The sequence below is a fragment of the Vombatus ursinus genome, unplaced genomic scaffold (genome assembly GCF_900497805.2).
Source record: "Vombatus ursinus unplaced genomic scaffold, bare-nosed wombat genome assembly UNPS02014775.1, whole genome shotgun sequence".
Lineage (NCBI taxonomy): Eukaryota > Metazoa > Chordata > Mammalia > Diprotodontia > Vombatidae > Vombatus > Vombatus ursinus.
This window is the reverse complement of record NW_020954553.1, coordinates 551780-568801: the sequence shown is the minus strand read 5'-3', so window position 1 is coordinate 568801 and position 17022 is coordinate 551780. Positions and strand designations below refer to the sequence as shown.

The following is a 17022-nucleotide window of genomic DNA, read 5'->3' as shown; positions in this document are numbered from 1 at the left end:
CAGGGCTGGTGCTCTATCTACTGTGCCACCTAGCTGCCCCTCAATTCTAATTTTTAAGGAATTATTTTCTTCAGTGAGCTTTTGTACCTTCTTTTCCTTTTGATCAGTTCTACTTTTTAAGGAGTTTTTTTTTCTTCAATGAATTTTTGTCCCTCTTTTGCCATTTGCCCCAGTCTGTTTTTTAAGGTGTTATTTTGTTTAGGTGTGTGTGTGTGTGTCTGTGTCTGTCTGTGTCTGTGTCTGTCTGTGTGTCTGTGTCTGTGTTTGTCCGTGTCTGTCTGTGTCTTCTTTACCAAGCTGTTGATTAATTTTTCTTGATTTTCTTACATCACTCTCATTTTGCCAGTTTTTCCTCTATCTCTCTTGCTTGATTTTTAAAATCCTTTTCCACGGCCTAAGACCAATTTATATTTTTCTTGGAGGCTTGGATGTAGGAGCTTTGACTTTGTTCACTTCTTCTGAGTATGTATTTTGATCTTCTGTGTCACCATAGTAATTTCCTATGGTTAGAATGTTTTTCTGTTGTTTGCTAATTTTCCCAGCCTATTTCTTGAATTTTAACTTTTTTTTTAAAGTAGGGTTCTGCTTCCCAAGTTGAGGGTGCACTCTCCCAAGCTTCAGTGATTTTGTGCAGCTGTTTTCAGAGATACTTCTAGGGACCTGTAAGTTTTCCGTTCTTCCAAGCTGATGTGATGTAAGGAGAGGTGTTTTTACTCCTTTCCTGGCCTGTGCTCTGGTCTGTGGGTGACCACAAGCACTCTTTTCTGCCTTGGCACTGTGAGGAGGGTCCCCCTCCACTGTGGCCATAAGCTCTGCTGTGCCAGTGCTCCTTCTCCCCCTGGGACTGCCACCTAGGACTGCAACCCGTATCTGAATCTGGGCAAAGCAACAGTGTTAGCGAGGAGTCCCCTGTAATATCCTTCTGACCAGTTGTTCAACTCCCTTACTGTCTGTGGCTAGACAGCTGTGGAAGCAGCTGTTGCCATAGCTGCTGCTGATTCAGTCACTCCCAACTCCCAAAACTCCTGATTTGCTGGGATTGGCGTGGCCTGCACTGGACTGTGCTCCATCCTCGCCTAGGTGTGACAGACGTTTCCGGCTGACCTTCTAAGTTTTCTTTGGCTGGAAAATCATTTCACTCCATCTTTTTGTGGGTTCTGCTGCTACAGGAATTTATGGCATTATTTAAAGGTATTCAGAGGGGTTTTGAGGAGAGTTCAGGCGAGTCGCCTTTTCTCCACCATCTTGAATCTGTCCCAACGTGGGCTTCTTTTGCCTGACCATTTCGTTTCTTAATTGCTGTTTTTATTTTAAAATGTTGGCGGTTTCTTTCAATTTAAAAGGCACGCACTCAGATCTTTACTCAAAATAACAGGAGGGCTAGCTAATCTTTATACAGCATTCTCTTCTTAGCTCTAGTTCCCCATTACCAGCCGCCTAGTGGACTCTCAAGCTGGATGTGCCATAGGCTTCTCGTACCTAACATGTGCAAAATAGCACTCGGTATCTCCCCCCCCCCCCAGTATCCTTCACTGAACTTCCCAATTACTGATTCCTGTTGATGACGGCACAGTCTTCCCAGTCGCCTAGGTTCTCCAATCCTGGTGTCATTCTGGACTCCTCACTTGGCAACCTCATCATGTGACAAATCTTGCCATTTCTAACTCCACATATATTTGGTGTCCGGCCCCCTCTCTCCACCCACAAAGCCACCACCTTGTTCAGGCCCATATTACCTCCTACTGAGACATTTGCAGCAGCTCATTGATTGGTCTCCTTGCCTTGGTTCTGCCCATTATGCTCCATCCTCATATTTGTCAGTGATTTTCCTGAGGCCCAGGTCTGTCTCTGCCACTCCAGTAAATTCCAGTGGCTCCCTGTCTCCTGAGAAGGGGGGTGACATGGACAGACCTGGGTCTTGGGACAATCATTTTGCTTTACAGTCTCTGAGAGTGTTTGGTTCCCTTGGCAGCCTGCCAGGGGGCTAGTGCAAGTGCTAGTCACCCTATTTCACAAAGAAACTGAGGCTGCAAGCAGGCTACACGCCTGGTCAGGGGCAGGTCTAAGATAAGAATGCAGGTCTTCTGCTTTGGAGGGGTTTCCTGTCCTGGGGCCTTGGGCATCAGAGCCCCCTAGTGCAGGGGCATGCCACCGAGGAGGCTTGGCGGGTGTTTGGCTGAATTTAGTGATCTCTTCCCCTTGTCGTTGTAGTTATCCATATTGGTGCATCCTGACAAGAACCAAGATGACGCAGAGAGAGCCCAGAAGGCTTTTGAAGGTATTTGTGGCTCCACCCCTCTCCCTGCCCTGCCTCCCTGCCCTCCCGGCCAGCTTTGCCTCACACTCTGGGCAGCACTCGCTCTACTTTGTAGTACTTACGATAGGCAGTTCCTTTGTTCACCTGCACCATTTCATACCAGACTTCCTGTGGGTCTTTTTGTCTTCCCTTCTCCCAGTTTTCTCCCTTCATTGTCCTTCAGGATGCCATCATCTTCAGAGGAAGATGGCGATTGTCAGAGGGGCCCTACTTTTAGTGTTTTCAGTTTACAAAGCCCTTTCCTCATAATCTGTCAGGTAACTGGGGAGTACAAGTATTATGGACCCATTTCGCAGATCAGCAAACTTAGGCTCAAAGGTCTCATATCTAGGAAGTATCAGAACTTAACCCCAGTTCTGACCTTTGATCTTTAAGATCCAGACCTTTACCTTTGCTTCGAGTTTCCCAAGCCCATAAGCCCTGTGCCATAAAAATAATTAAACTTTGCATATATGTAACACTTGCCTCCATTGAGACAACATAGTTCAGTGGATAGAGAAGTGGCTTCTGAGCCAGGAGCCTCCCGGGGTCCAAGCCCCACCTTGGACCAACAGGGGCTGTGTGACCCTGGCTAAGTTACTTCCAGGTCAGGGCTGCAGTCACTGAGACTGCTCACATGGTGCTGATGTGCCTCGTACAGGGCATTTCCCCACCTATCCCAATGACTTCTCAGGTCCAGTCACTGTCTCCTCACCTCCATTGTCTCCCCTAATACTCACAACCAGAGTCATCTACATCTTAATCATGAGGGAGCTGACTCAGACACAGGGAGATTTTAAAGCCTGGTGGCCTGGACATGCCTGACCCTCCATCCCTCTGTGGGGCTGTCTGATTGAGCAGGCAGCCTGACTTGGTCAGAGGGGACAGGCTTCTTCACAGATTGGATGTGACGAGGTTGTGACCCCCACCCAATCCTTTTTCATTTGGGTTTTCCCATCTACAGTTTTCATTAGTTAATTCAGTTCAGATCCTTTCTGAGGCACTGCCTGGGCAGCCATCCTCTTCTAAGTTGTGTTCCTATGCAGTTTTGAAAGTTTAGAGGCTTAATGATGCAAGATAGAAATAACCCTCTTCCACAAGTAACAATATTTTGCGGCATTGGCATGAGGCCTTTTGTTTCAAGATCTCTCTTTGTGTCATTGTCACTGCTGTTTTATTGATGGGAAATCTGAGCCTTGAGGAAGTCGGGTTCCTTGGGCTAGGCTCTAGTGGGCCTGGGCCTGGATCCAGGGCTGTTGCTGCTGCCCCGCTGCCCCAAACTCTCTTCTAGGGGTGTCAGCGTTACAGTGGCTCTTCCAGATTTGTAGCTTTCTGCCTTATGTTTGTATGTCATTATCTGAGGAATTCAGGGAAGGCAGTGTGATATTTGCATGTTCTTCAGTCATTTAACAACATTCAGATAAACCATGAAAGTAGACTTGCTTCTGGCCACAGAAGTCCAGACTTTGTGACCGCTGAGACTTCAGAGGATGTTAGCAAACCTTTTAACTTTACACTGTTTTGCACTAGCTGTTGACAAAGCCTACAAGCTGCTCTTGGATCAGGAGCAGAAGAAGAGGGCCCTGGACGTCATTCAAGCAGGGAAAGAGTACGTGGAGCACACTGTGAGTGTCCTGGGGTTCTGGTGGCCTGATGGGCTGTGTGCACCAGAGACAGGGGCAGCTGAGGTGGGGAGCAGACATCAGCAGATGCCAAGACCACTACATTTCTCTCTTCCTTCTGACAGCCATGGTTATGAATAGCTTCTCTGCATCCTAGGCTGTCTGATACCATGCTGGAGCAGAGGGAGGGGGATGGCTATAACTGTTCTAACTCATCCACCTTTTCTGATGCCAGCAGCCTTCCACCACACCTTTCCCCCATATATCAACCCATCCTGCAAGATCATGTGGGAGGTGTCCTCCGCTATGGGTCAAATTTCCTTCACTGGCCGGCTTGTCCAGGGATTGGAGCTGGGACTTGAGGACAGCTGGTGTGGTGTTGTAGTTCCTAAAAAGACTTACATAGCAGCATTAAGTTGTCTGCATTGAGACATTCATGGGTGATTTTGAGGTTTTTTTCCCTTGAAAAAATAGTGGGAAATGCTATGATTTCTTTGTGTAATTTTTTATCTGCTAGGGAATGTTCCATGTGTCAGGAATGACTGAGACCTTTTATTTCAGATGTCATAATTTGAAAGAGTTCAGATGGATATGAGCTCTTTCTGGAAGAACCTTCGTTGAGTATCTGAAATAAAAATTTATAACCAACCATAATGAATTTTTTTTTTTTTAATTTTTAGGCAGTTGGGGTTAAGTGACTTGCCCAGGGTCACACAGCTAGGAAGTGTTAAGTGTTTGGTCTGAGGCTGGATTTCAACTCGGGTCCTCCTGACTTCAAGGCCAGTGCTCTATCCACTGCGCCACCTAGCTGCCCCAATTTTTTTTTTTTAAATGTGTGAGTAAACAGATCTATATGGGCAGGAGAAGTAACTTCCATGGCAATTAATATTCTTGAAAAGGGATTTTCCTACTCTGTACCTTGTAGGGAATCAGGCAGTGAGAAGAGCTTTTCCTTACCAGCCCTTGTGACTGGCATCCTATAGACTGATAGAAATATCTTTGGGCAGCCAGCACATTCATGGCAAGTGGGTTCCAGTCTGTTGGGATACTTGAATGGGAGTGTGTGAGACTTCCATCTCTTAACCACTAGGGGGCACCGTTGCTGATTTCTGTTGGCTGGCTGGTTTTTGGTAGATAATAGCATGCTTGAAGGGATGAGTGCATTGACTTGGCTTGGAGCTGAAGGTTTGTTTTGGTTTCAGGTTGTTGAGACTCTCATAGTATCACTGCTTCCAGTTGTTGCCAGAGCCCAGAGGGATCTGCACCTAATGCTTTTCTCTGTCTGAATCCCTGCTGCCCTCTGAAAAAGGGGGTTAGGGGACCCAGCAGTGATGTGGCAATTACCTGTTTGATATCACTGATGGGCTCTGGCACAGTGGGCTGTGCAGTGTTGAGGGCTGCTCCTTTGCTGTCCTTACAGGGGCTAGACTGGAAAGAAAAAGACACCCTCCCCTTTCCTTCCTTCTGTCCTATGACGTGTGTCAGTTGCTTTTGACCTCTTTTAACAAGGCCCCTGTTTTTAGGTGAAAGAGCGAAAGAAACAGCTAAAGAAAGAGGGGAAGCCTACAAATGTCGAAGAAGATGATCCTGAATTGGTGAGTTTCAGAAATAAGTGTACGTTTTTCCAAAGTTAGAATTGTTAAGTCCTGCCAGCGCTGTGATTGGCCGTGGTGGAGCTGAGACCTGGTCTAACCCTCTTACCATTACACTGTTCTGGCCTGGATACAGTCAGTATTTTGGAGAAGTGGGGAATAGATCTTTTCCTGCCCTTCCCCCCCTTTCCATTTTCTCTGTATGTTGCTGTCTGATTTTTGGATTCACTAAGTATATAAACTCTGCTCTTGAGAGACAATAGATGGGATGAATTGAAGGGGGAGACAAGGCAGTGGTTTCCCTGCCCCTATCTGCCAGTATTAGTTATTTGTGTAGCTACGTCATGCCATGGATGTGGTGTTGTGGTCAGAACCCTGGGAGTTCAGAGTCTGGGGTTTACCTTCTGGCTCTGATTGGGTGATTTTGCTAGGTTTTCTGTGTCATCATATGCCTCATCTTCCCTATTGGATGGTGCGCTCCCTTAGGGCAGGTTTGCCCTATTTCCTAGGTTTACGATGGTGCCCCATGCCTATCGCTTCTTGTGAAAGGAATGATTGTGGGCCAGGCTTTTCCCTGACCTCTCTGGGTTTTTCTCTTTTTCTGTTTATAATGTCATTTAGAACCTCTAACCTGATGATGAGAAGATATATTTATCTTCGAAGCTCCTTAGACTTTTTGGAAGCTGGGTGCTTGCTTCCCTGTGGGCCCTAAGTATGTAGGAAGAAGGTTCTGTTCTTTCTCCTGAGTGCCCTGTGTCTCAGCAGGAAGGTCAGGTGCCTCCCTGGCACCTTCAGGCTTTCTAGGGGAACCAGCATCAGAAAGACTTTGCTTTGTTTAAAATTTCCCCATTTTATTTAATCTCTGTTTCCCTTGGATTTCATCCAGTAGTTGAGTTCTCTTTTACATTCTTATTTTCTTACAGTTCAAACAGGCAGTTTACAAACAGACAATGAAGCTTTTTGCTGAATTGGAAATTAAGAGGAAAGAGAGAGAAGCTAAAGAAATGCATGAAAGGTAAGATTGATGGCATCAGGTTAAACCCTGTCTGGGAAGCTAGCTTCTGTTGTATTGGTTTGGTATGTATTTCCTAATAAATAAGTTCTGCCCACTTAATTTTTTTCAAATGAACAAAATGATGATTTATTAGGTCTGGATTCTCATCTGAATCTTTTTGTGGATGTAGAAAGTTTTGTTGTCCTTAAGCAAAGGTCTCCATCACTGTGTGTTCTTATAATGTTGACATGCTCATGTTCATTTTGTGTTAGTCTTTCCATATTTCTGGGTATTCTTTATTTTTTATAAGGAAGGAGAGGAGTAAATATTTATTAATTGCCTACTGTCTCTCAGGCCTTGTGCTAAGCTTTTAAAGGTATTACCTCATTTGATCCTCTCAACAACCCCGGGAGTAGGTGCTATTATTATCCACATTTTACAGTTGAGGAAACTGAGGCAGACAGATTCAGTGACCTGCCAGGGTCATACAGCTAGTAAGTGTTGGATACTTGATTTGACCTTGGGTCTTCTGTCTCTGTGTACTCTGGCTCTGTGCACTCTGGCTCCTCCTAGTGGTCCCTGAGGACAGTCACAGGTCATTGTACTAATCCATCATTTTTGATTCAGATATTCTGCAGTGATGGGGTGTAGATTCTGATCCCGTATCTTCACTGTGACACAGCTAATATCATGAATATTTTTGTGTTTTATTTTGTGTTTTAGGTTCTTTGTTCCTCTTAATGATTCCTGCATAATTCTAGCAGTGGGTTTGTTTGGGTCAAAGAGTGATAGATTTTTTTTTGGTGACTTTTATTGTGTATCGATACCTTTACCCAGTCAGTGGTTACGCCAGCAGTGTAACCAGACTGGTATCAGAATCAGGTCAGAATTATTGCTGGAGTCAGTTCAACAAACAGTTATTAAGTTATTAAATTATTAAGTTTTGTTACATGTAAGTTTTGTTACATGTAAGACACTGTTTTCATAGAGATTCGAATGATCAGGGCACCACCCTCTATCCATGAATCTTCTGGGTAAGGTGGAGCACACCTGTTGTGGTGGGGGTGAGTGGGTGGGGAAACCGCAAAAACAGCTAGGGCTGTGTGGACTCACACCCTCTTCAGGAGGTAGGTACTATTATTATCTCCGTTTTACTGCTGAGGAGACCAAGGCAGAGAGAGGTTAAGTAACCTGCCCAGGGTTACACAGGTAGTAAATGTCGAAGGCCAAATTTGACCTTGGGTCCTCCTGACTCTAGGCTCAGGGCTCTATGCACTGTGGCACCTCCTAGCTGCCATCTTCAAACCCATGAAAGGAACCCCACTGATGACTTCAGTTTTCTAAAACCTTCACTTGTTCCTTCCTGAATAACCTCATTTTCCCAGGCATTCAAGGCCTTTTGTAGTCTGTCTCCTAACCCTGTCTAGTTCTGCTCACACAGACTGTATTCCAGCCCCCCATCTTTTTTGCCTTTGCTCCTCTCTCCTACCAGTTCATGCTTAGGCGTATTGTCCTCATCTCTACCTGTGAAAATCTTTCCATCCTCCAAAGGCCCAGCTCAGAGTCTGGGGCTTTTTCTAGACACCTCCAATACTTCTAGTGGAAAGAGATCCCTCCTTCAGGTTCCTGTGTTTGTCCCATTCTGCTCAGGGTAGTTATTTGTGTTGCTATTCTACCCCTGGTGTGTGGTGTGTTGGGGGGGGTAGGTAGATGGTGTGGTGGATAGAGCACCGGCCCTGGAGTCAGAAGGACCTAAGTTCAAATCCGGCCTCAGACATGTGATACTCACTAGCTGTTTGACCTTGAGCAAGTCACTTAATCCTGATTGTCTTACCAGAAAAAAAAAGGAACACTGGTTTTGGGATCAGCTCTGGCTGTGTAACCCTGTCAGTAAATGAGTCCCTTTAGTATGTGCCTCCCAAGTTTGTTGTAAAGCACGTAGCTCAGTGCCTGGCACATAGTAGGTGCTTAATGCATTTTTTTTTTGATTGATAGTAGATGATTAATAATTGTTGAATTGAATTGTATCCCTCATGGCCCATCTTAATTGTCCTTTCCTCTTGAAAGCTTTCCTTGATTTTCCTTCTCCTTCCTCTGAGCTCCCATAACACTTTGTTTATTCTTTTCTCATGACCATTATCATAGTAGGCCTTGGAGTGTGAGTGATTGATGAAAAACTTGGCTAGAGCTGCCACCATGAAGATACAAATGTAGTGTTCTTATTTTACAAATGAGACACTTTAGCCTCAGAGGGTCAAAATGACTGCCCAGAGTCAGCCAGAGCATCCCAGGTATCCAAACCTACACCTTGTGAGAGCAATGTAAGTAGTCTTTCCAAAGACTCTGCTGCCCTTACTTTCTGCAGCCTGGAATAGAAGCTATGAAATCAGCATCTGGCTCCTTTGGTCAGTGTGTTCTACAGATAAATAAATGTTATTTTGTAAACTCAGTTGCTTTCTTCCAGAGTTCCATTTTTCTTTAAAATCATCAGAGCTCGATGGTATTCCATGTTTGCAGATGCACGGTGATGCAGTTGCTTAGTCTGGGCCACAGTTTCCAGTGAAATAGGCTTATTTCAGGCCAGGGAGATGTCCTGCCTTTAGAGGCATTGTCAGCTAGTTGCCAATAGTAGACAGATCGAGGTTCTGACCTCCTCTGTGGTCTGAAATTAATCTGTTCCCTGCTTTTCTGTTCTGCTTACAAGGGGGATGATTGCTTCTCCTGCCTCATCATGACGTGGAGAAGAGGAATGGTATTTGGTAGAAGGCTTTGAGCATTTTGGGAACCCTCTTGCATCAGGATGGTGATAATTTGATTTATCATCATAGGAGAAACCCTGTGGCCTCAGTCCTGCTCAGCATGGCTGGAGAATCATGGTGGTTCTTTTTTGTGTGCCTGGGAATCTCCATTATTTATGCTCTGAGGCCTGTGTTTAACTCTGTTTTCACTTCTCTTTGTGTTCCAAGCATCATGTTTTGGCTTTCCTTCTAGGAAGCGACAAAGAGAAGAAGAGATTGAAGCACAAGAGAAAGCAAAGAGAGAAAGAGAATGGCAGAAAAACTTTGAGGTAAAACTCAGTTGGATCACGTGGGGCAAAAGGACTTCCCAAGGCAAGCCCGGAGCACAGAATGGACGTGCCCGGGGCGCCATAGCAAGTCATGGCAGATCTGGTCCTACTCTCCACGTCGCCTGCCTTCTAGACTCATCTGGGGTCATAGGGTTAATTAGTGGTCAAGGGGAGATTAGTAGCCAGTCTCCCAGTTCTTAATGTATTTCCAGTATTCTTCAGAATTCAGAAGACAAATCAAATACCTCCTTTTGGGGGCTTTTCTTGTATCTTGATACTCCCCACCCCACCCCCATTAGAAGTGAACTTTGCTTCCTCTTTGTCTCCTGTAAGACTTTTGTACTTGATTTTCGATAATCCTATCTGCCTTGTGCTTTAGTTATTCATGGAAAAGACAAGCAGACAAAGGAGCTTCCCTTGGGGTGACGCTGGAGGGGTGGTCCTCTCCCTGTTCCCCAGAGGCCCACACTGTCTTCTGCATGAACTCTGGGTTTAGCACCAGACTCCCCAGAGAGAGAAGAGGGGTGGGCTACTGGGGTGGCACCAGCTTCTCGGGTCCCTCGTCCATTTCCCCCTCCACTGTGTTGGAGCCCAGAGACATTGTCTCAGCCTTACTGGCCTTGACCACCTGACTGGAAGCTGGTCTAAAGGGGTCTGGCCTTTATGAAACAAGAAGAGGTTTGGCATAGGTCACCTTTAAAGTCTTTCATATTTCTAACATTCCATGCTCTGATGTTCTGTGTGCAAAAGTGCCCCCCACCCCACCCCCAAGCTGGGAAAGTTGGGCAGCAGTAGCTTGCTTGCAGGCAGACATGGGGGAAGTCATATTCTCCCCACCTTTCCCCCGGCCAGGTTCTGAGGCAGCCTGTGCTGGGGGCTCCTCAGGCTGGGCCCCTGAACCAGAAATGTGTTCATCCCCTGTGTTTGTGTGTCCAAACCATACTGTGGTTCGAGGCCCATCTCAAGAGGTCACACCAGGGCAGTTGTACTGATTCTCCTTCGTTCATGTTCATGTCTGTCCCATATATTTTGTACATTGTCTTATGTGGCTTTTTCCCATGTGTCAGTCTTGTCCCCCCAACAAAATGATGAGGTCCTCATTGGCAAGGGCATGGTTCTAGCGTAGGATGAGGCATGCTAGGCGTACTGTGAATACTTTTTGTGCTCACACCCCCTTCTCAAAACTGTCGTTTCTGGTAGTGTGGGTCACCAGGGCAAGGTAACAGCGTGTCATAGCACATTGGACAAATGCGCCTGACCAAGATGATGGTGGTTTTCTAAAGAAGGCGGTAGAAATGGTGGCAGATGGTGCTGAGAGGAGCTGGGGGCACAGCAACTCTTATTTGCTTGGTGGCTTTCATGCTTACAAAGCAGTTTCCCCTCAGTATTCCTGTGAGGATGGTGGGAGGGTAAACGCTCTCCTCATTCCATATATGCAGAAATAGGCTCAGAGGAGAAGGGCTGGTGGGAGCAGGGCATGTGTCTGGTCTCAGGTACAGTATGGGAGACAGAGGCATAATTTGGGACTTGCATACATACTTGGATAACCTGCAACAGATTGCCATTTGAGATGTTCGGGGTGTGCCCTAGATTCTAAAGCCCTTTCAAGGATTCTAGAGGAGGATAACAGCCGCTTCGAGCTTCGGATTGGGAGCAGGGCACCTAGCCAAAACAACTGAAACAGCCAAACACAACTCAGTTGTCCTCCATTCCACTTATATCTTCTATTCTTTGGGAGACACAGTTAAACCTCCTGGTCTGGGAAGTCTGCAGCCTTCTTCCATCTTGGGCTCTTGGTTATACCCATGTGAATGGCCAGGCCTTGGGAGCATGGCTTCTTTTTTTGGGGGGGGGCTAGGCGATGGGGTTAAGTGACTTGCCCAAGGTCACACAGCTAGTAAGTGTTAAGTGTCTGAGGCCGGTTTGGAACTCAGGTCCTCCTGACTCCAGGGCCGGTGCTCTATCCGCTGCGCCACCTAGCTGGGGGGCATGGCTTCTTTCTTCCTGTCTGTGAAACCTGACAGATGGACGGCTAGAGGAGGACCCCTAGTCCCTTGGATTGGAGTCATCAGCCCCACAGGTAAAGCTCTTCCTTTTGCTGACGGCCATCTGATTCTAAAACTCTTTGTACTCAGGAAAGTCGAGATGGGCGTGTGGACAGTTGGCGAAATTTCCAGGCAAACACAAAGGGAAAAAAGGAGAAGAAAAATCGGACCTTCCTGAGGCCACCCAAAGTAAAAATGGAGCAGCGAGAGTGATGTCTGGGGCTGCAGCAACAGAGCTTTTCCCTCCCTCTGCTCTCTCCCCTTCCTGCTTTGAAGGACTCATCCCCCACATAGAATAGGCTTGGCTTTTTAGTCCATTTGGTTTTCAGTGTAATTTAATATTGATCAGAGTAATTCTTTTGTACATGGGAACAAGGAGCCTGGTTTGATAGCAACCTGGCCCGGTCCCCGCCGCTGTCAAGGGCGTGGGAGGGGGAGGGCACTGCCCACCTCTGTTGCTGTTTGTAATTTACTGTTTTGTACTTCACTGAATTGTGACCTTTATGAACTTCACGTAGAGTGTGTGGAAATCATCTCATTAAACCAGTTGCTTAAAATGGTGTTGGGTGACTTAGGAGAAGTCTGCCTTTAGGGAAGTCATCCCTTCCTTCAGATGCCTATTCCTGGGGGAGCATCCAGCTGACGCCCAGCCTGTGTGTCTTGTGTCGGATGGTGAAGGAAGCAGTGTCTGGTTGGAGTGCTCAGAACCAGCCCTTGCCCTCGAGTGGCTAACGTTGTGTCAAGACCAGAGCCACCATCACCTGTTTGATTTCCAAAGAGCTTCCTGCCATCTTCCATCTAGCACAACTCTGTCCTAGCTTGTTTACCTTTAGTTAGTGGCTATTCTGTATGTATAATAAATTTTTCTACCAAAACCACTGGTGCGTTCTCTCTCAGCCATTATTTCTAAGGCCTTTCTCTTTCTGGCCTGTCTGTACCTGTTCTGAGCCAGCTTGGGCTAGGATGGCAAATCACCTAAGTTCCGGGGGATTTTGCACTTGGGAATGATTAGAAAATTAGAATAATGTTGGTATACTTCAGCTCTTAGTTGAAATGAAAAATAAGATTGCCGTGACTCACAGTCTTGGTTCCATCTTGTAGCCTGCAGAGGCTGTGGACAGATGACCTTTGACCCTTGAGTAGACCCTGGTGGCTGGGTGGACCTTCACAGTCTTGGTTCTTCCTTCCTCTTTACCCCTCTCCTACCATTAGCTAGGGAAACATGGGAGGGTGGAAAAGTTAATTGGCCCCACCCATTCTTGGTCACTTGGGTACGGAAGGCTGGAGCTGCTGTGGACAGAGCAGTGACCCCGGGCGTGCCTCAGGGGCAGGCTTGTCAGCTGCTCGTGGGGCTGTTGAGGTGAGAAAAAGGGAAGTGCTCATATTTGAGGAGGCAGTTTGGGGGACCATTGCTACCCAGAAAGGTATATTTATGTCTTTTATGATGTCTCTGCATCCCTCCGGATCTGTTTGTGTGCTTGTGTGTGTGTTTTTTTCCTCTCCAACTCTGTTAAGATGTCTGTTGACTGTATTTTGTGTGCACTCGAGGGCTGAGAGAGCGAGGAGCACAGAGTGTTCACCTGTGTGTCTGTCTTGTCTAAAGAGGACAGGTATGTATCACTGTTACAAGTGGATGGAATACAGGACTGGTGGCACTGTGTGTCTGTGTCCAAAATGTGCTGGAAAAAAGTTGGGGAGGTTTGTAGTCTTGGAAAGGTAAAGAGTGGAATTCATAGGGTTCATGTAAATTATTCACTGCAAAGAGCCTTAAAATACACAGTATTATAGCTGGCTCAATCGCATCATTTACAGCGGGGGAAACTGAGGCACCAAGGCAGGAAGTGATCTTGTCCAAGATCACACACAGGCAAATGGCAGAACCCTGGCTTCTCAGTTTCATTTCTGTTACAGCACACTGTTTTATCCTGCTTTAATCACGGGCCTGCCCTCTTGTCTCTTGACAAAAGATGATTAGTCAGGCACCGAGTCATACCTCAGACCAGTGGTTCTCAAATTCTGGGGTGGCATGACTCCTGGTGCTGTGAACCATCTACCTAATGCTCAAACTGTTTGGGATACAGTGAGAGGGAGTTGTAATGAAATATTAGTTCAGGCCAGTAGCCCCAAGGCTGTCTTATCATAGGCATGAAAAAATGGGCAGTCTGAGATACAGCTAAGATTTGTCCATTAGACTCCCATTGGCACAAGGAAGGCATGTATACCATTGTTTTCAGGGGTTGGAAATTTCACATTGAGACAGGAATGGGTTGGGAGAGTGGAAATTGTCACTTTGCTTCCGGGCAGGAAAGAGGTGGCCAGACATACTAAATGATCTGAGAAGTCCTGACCATTGGAAAATGAAAGGTCAGGCTCCCAGGTCCCTTCTCCTCCCAGCCATCCACTGACCAGGGGTAGAGCAGCAAGCCCTGTAGCTCTCTGGGCTTTGTTCTGCCCTTTCTTTGTTTAGCTTCATGCTAAATAAGGGAGACCCCTGCCCATGCAACAAAACTAGCGGGTGCTTCCTGGGGGTATTTATAATCAGTGGAGCTGGCAGAGAGGGTCTGTTTCTGAGGTTTAGCTGCTTGGTAGGAAGGAAGCATTTGAGGGGCTACAGACACCCCCCTGCCCTTCCCTTGCCCTTCTTAGGAAAGCCAAAGGTGCGCTGGACCTGAAGTCAGAAACAGCTGGGTTCTGACTCTTAACAGCTGTATGACCCTATTAGGCAAGTTTTTAAACTCAGTCTCAGTTTTGTCATCTGTAAAATGGAGAGGATTCCTATAGTAGTGACATCAGTGAGTGTGAGGATCAGTTATGTGAAGTACCTCAACCCTGGGCCTGATCTCTCAGTGCCCCCCCCCCCCAGTAAAAGTAAAGTAACCGTTATGTAAGGTTAGAAATTACAAAAAATCTGCATGTATCTCTAGGAAATTTCCATACTAGCAACTTCCCAACATCTGTGAATTCACAGATCCAGACCCAGAAATCTAACATCATGAGTCAATAAACTTTTCTGGAAATGAATGAATGAGTGAGGGAAGGAATTTTTGGGGTCTGGGGCTGATTCTCTATCTAGGATAGGCCTGTTTTGTGAAGCATGGGTGTCTAGACCAGGGGTTCCTCCATGGTACTCCTGTTTTCCTACTTAGAATAAGGGGGAAATGCTGTCAATATACCTGGCACCCAGAATGGGAGTTGGGAGTAGGAAGAAAAAAATAATAGCATATGTGTGTGTGTGTGTGTGTGTGTGTGTGTGTATGTATATATATGTATATAATATACTTTATATCTCTGTAAGGGCTGCAGAATGCTTTACATTTGTTAAAATATTGCATCCTAACAACCTACTGGTGAAGCAGATGCTGCTATCCCCATTTCGTAGATGAGGGAAGTGACTTGCCCAGGGTCACACTGCTAATGTGTCTGAGGCCAAATTGGAACTCAAGTTTCCTTATCCACCTAGAAGTCTTAGAAGTAGGGAGACTGTATTTTACAGTGAAAAGAACATTGTTCTGGAGTGAGCCAACTAGTACTAAGTGCCTTCTTTGTGCCAGGCACTGTGCTAAGCACTGTGGATACAAAGAAAGACAAAGAAATAGTCCCTGCCTTCAGGGAGCCCCCAGTCTAATGAGGGAGGCAGTATACGAGCAACTATGTACAAATAAGACGTATACAAGGTAAATTGAGGATAGTCTGAAAATGAAGGCATTGTGATTAAGGAGTGGGAAAAACCTCTTGAAGAAGGTGAGTCTGGTTGAGATTTGAAGGAAGCCAGGAGGAAGAGAGGAGGCAGGAGGAGAAGGGAAAGAGGAGAGGGAGACAGGAGGAGAGAGAGTGTTTCAGGCATGGGGGACAGTCAGTGAATTCACTTGAAGTCAGGAGATCGAGGGGCTTGTGTGAGGAATAGTAAGGAGGTCATTGTCCCTGGACCACAAAGCATGTGGAGGGAAATTAGGGATACAAAGATTGGAAAGGTAGGAAGGGGAAGGTTGTGAAGAGCTTTAAAATCCAAACGAAGGGTTTTATGTTCGATCCTGAGGGCAATAGGGAGCCTTGGAGTTTATTGAATGAGGTGGGGCGAGGTGATGTGGTCAGACCTGTGCTCTAGGAAGATCAATTTGACAACCGTGGAGCATGGTTTGGAGGGAGAGAGGAGACGGGAAGCAGCCAGCAGCCCATTGCAGTAGTTTAGGTCGTGAAGTAATGACCCCATTTGGGGTTTTCTTGGCAAAGATACCATAGTGGTTTGCCATTTCCTTCTCATTTTACAGATGAGGAAACTGAGGCAGACAGGGTTAAGTGACTTATCCAGGGTCACACAGCTAGTACGTGTCTCAGGCTGGATTTAAACTCAGGTCTTCTTGACTCCTGGCCTTGTGCTCTCTCCACTGCATCACCACCTAGCTGCCTCATGAAGGTAGAAATGACACGTCTTGACAAGATTGGGAATGGGGAACGAGAGAGTGAGGAGTCAGGGATGACACCTAGATTGTCAACCTGATTGAGTGGGAAGATGGCGGTCCCCTTGACATTATCAGGAAAGTTGGGAAGAGGGGAGAGAGAATGAGCTCAGTTTTAGACGTGTTGAGTTTGAGATGTCTGAAAAGCAGGGGACCTGGGTTCAGATGCCGCCTTTGACACTATCTCTGGTTCCGTCCAGTTTATGTCTATAAGTCTATGATCCTACCAACATCACAATTGTGACTTGCTTTGGGGATGGAAAAAGAATGGAGAAATCCCTGATATGAGTCTGGAGCTCAAGTGAGTTTTCTACATTTTGCCATGGCCCAGCTTGCTCCCCTAGTCAGAGAATGTCTCCTTGTCCTTTTAATGAATAGTGCTAGGATCCTCCTCCCTACCTTCTGATCTAGTGTGACCAGATGGTTAGGTGGGAGCAGGAGTAGAGAACTGAGCATGGCCTTCCTTGGAAACCAGGGCAGGGCAGACACCATCCCAGGCTTTCCCAAGGTCTGTCTGGGCTGCTCAGATAGATTTCCTCAAAGATAATTGGGTTGGGAGTTTTGAGATCTAGGTTGTAATCTTGGTTTGGGGCCCTCCTGCCAAATCGGGTGATCAGAAAAGATGATCTCCCTGCTCCCTCCCAGCTCTGACATGCTGTGTCCTAAGGCCCCTCCCAGCTCTGACATCCTGTGTTCTAAGGGCCCTCCCAGCTCTGACATTCTATGTTCTAAGGAGCCTCCCAGTTCTGACTTTCTGTGTTCTAAGGGCCCTCCCGGCTCTGACATTCTGTGTTCTAAGGTCACTCCCGGCTCTGACATTCTGTGTTCTGAGGTTCCTCCCGGCTCTGACATTCTCTGTTCTAAGGGGCCTCCAGGCTCTGATATTCTGTGTTCTAAGGTCACTTCTAGTTCTGACATTCTGTATTCTTTGCTTTTATTCCTCCCTTCC

At 46.5% G+C, this 17022-nt stretch overlaps 2 protein-coding genes across 10 annotated transcripts in view; both read left to right on the top strand.

Moving 5' to 3' along the window:
- The window catches only part of DNAJC8 (DnaJ heat shock protein family (Hsp40) member C8), a 29893-nt gene extending 17399 nt beyond the window's left edge, over positions 1–12494 (top strand). Inside the window, exons 4-9 of the mRNA XM_027864694.1 lie at positions 2212–2278; positions 3827–3921; positions 5442–5513; positions 6434–6525; positions 9496–9571; positions 11707–12494. Of these exons, the coding sequence (XP_027720495.1) occupies positions 2212–2278; positions 3827–3921; positions 5442–5513; positions 6434–6525; positions 9496–9571; positions 11707–11829 (525 nt within the window). The 3' untranslated portion in view covers positions 11830–12494. The remainder of the gene's footprint in view (positions 1–2211; positions 2279–3826; positions 3922–5441; positions 5514–6433; positions 6526–9495; positions 9572–11706) is intronic.
- Positions 12495–12887: 393 nt separating this feature from the next.
- Positions 12888–17022, top strand: part of PTAFR (platelet activating factor receptor) — a 60053-nt gene continuing 55918 nt past the window's right edge. For 3 of the 9 annotated variants that reach the window (XR_003569290.1, XR_003569292.1, XR_003569289.1), the window contains exon 1: positions 12899–13040. The gene's annotated coding sequence lies outside the window, so the exon portion shown is untranslated. Of the gene's footprint in view, positions 13041–17022 lie in introns of all 9 variants that reach the window. The other 6 variants (XR_003569288.1, XR_003569291.1, XM_027864352.1 and 3 more) reach the window with 4 other exon arrangements.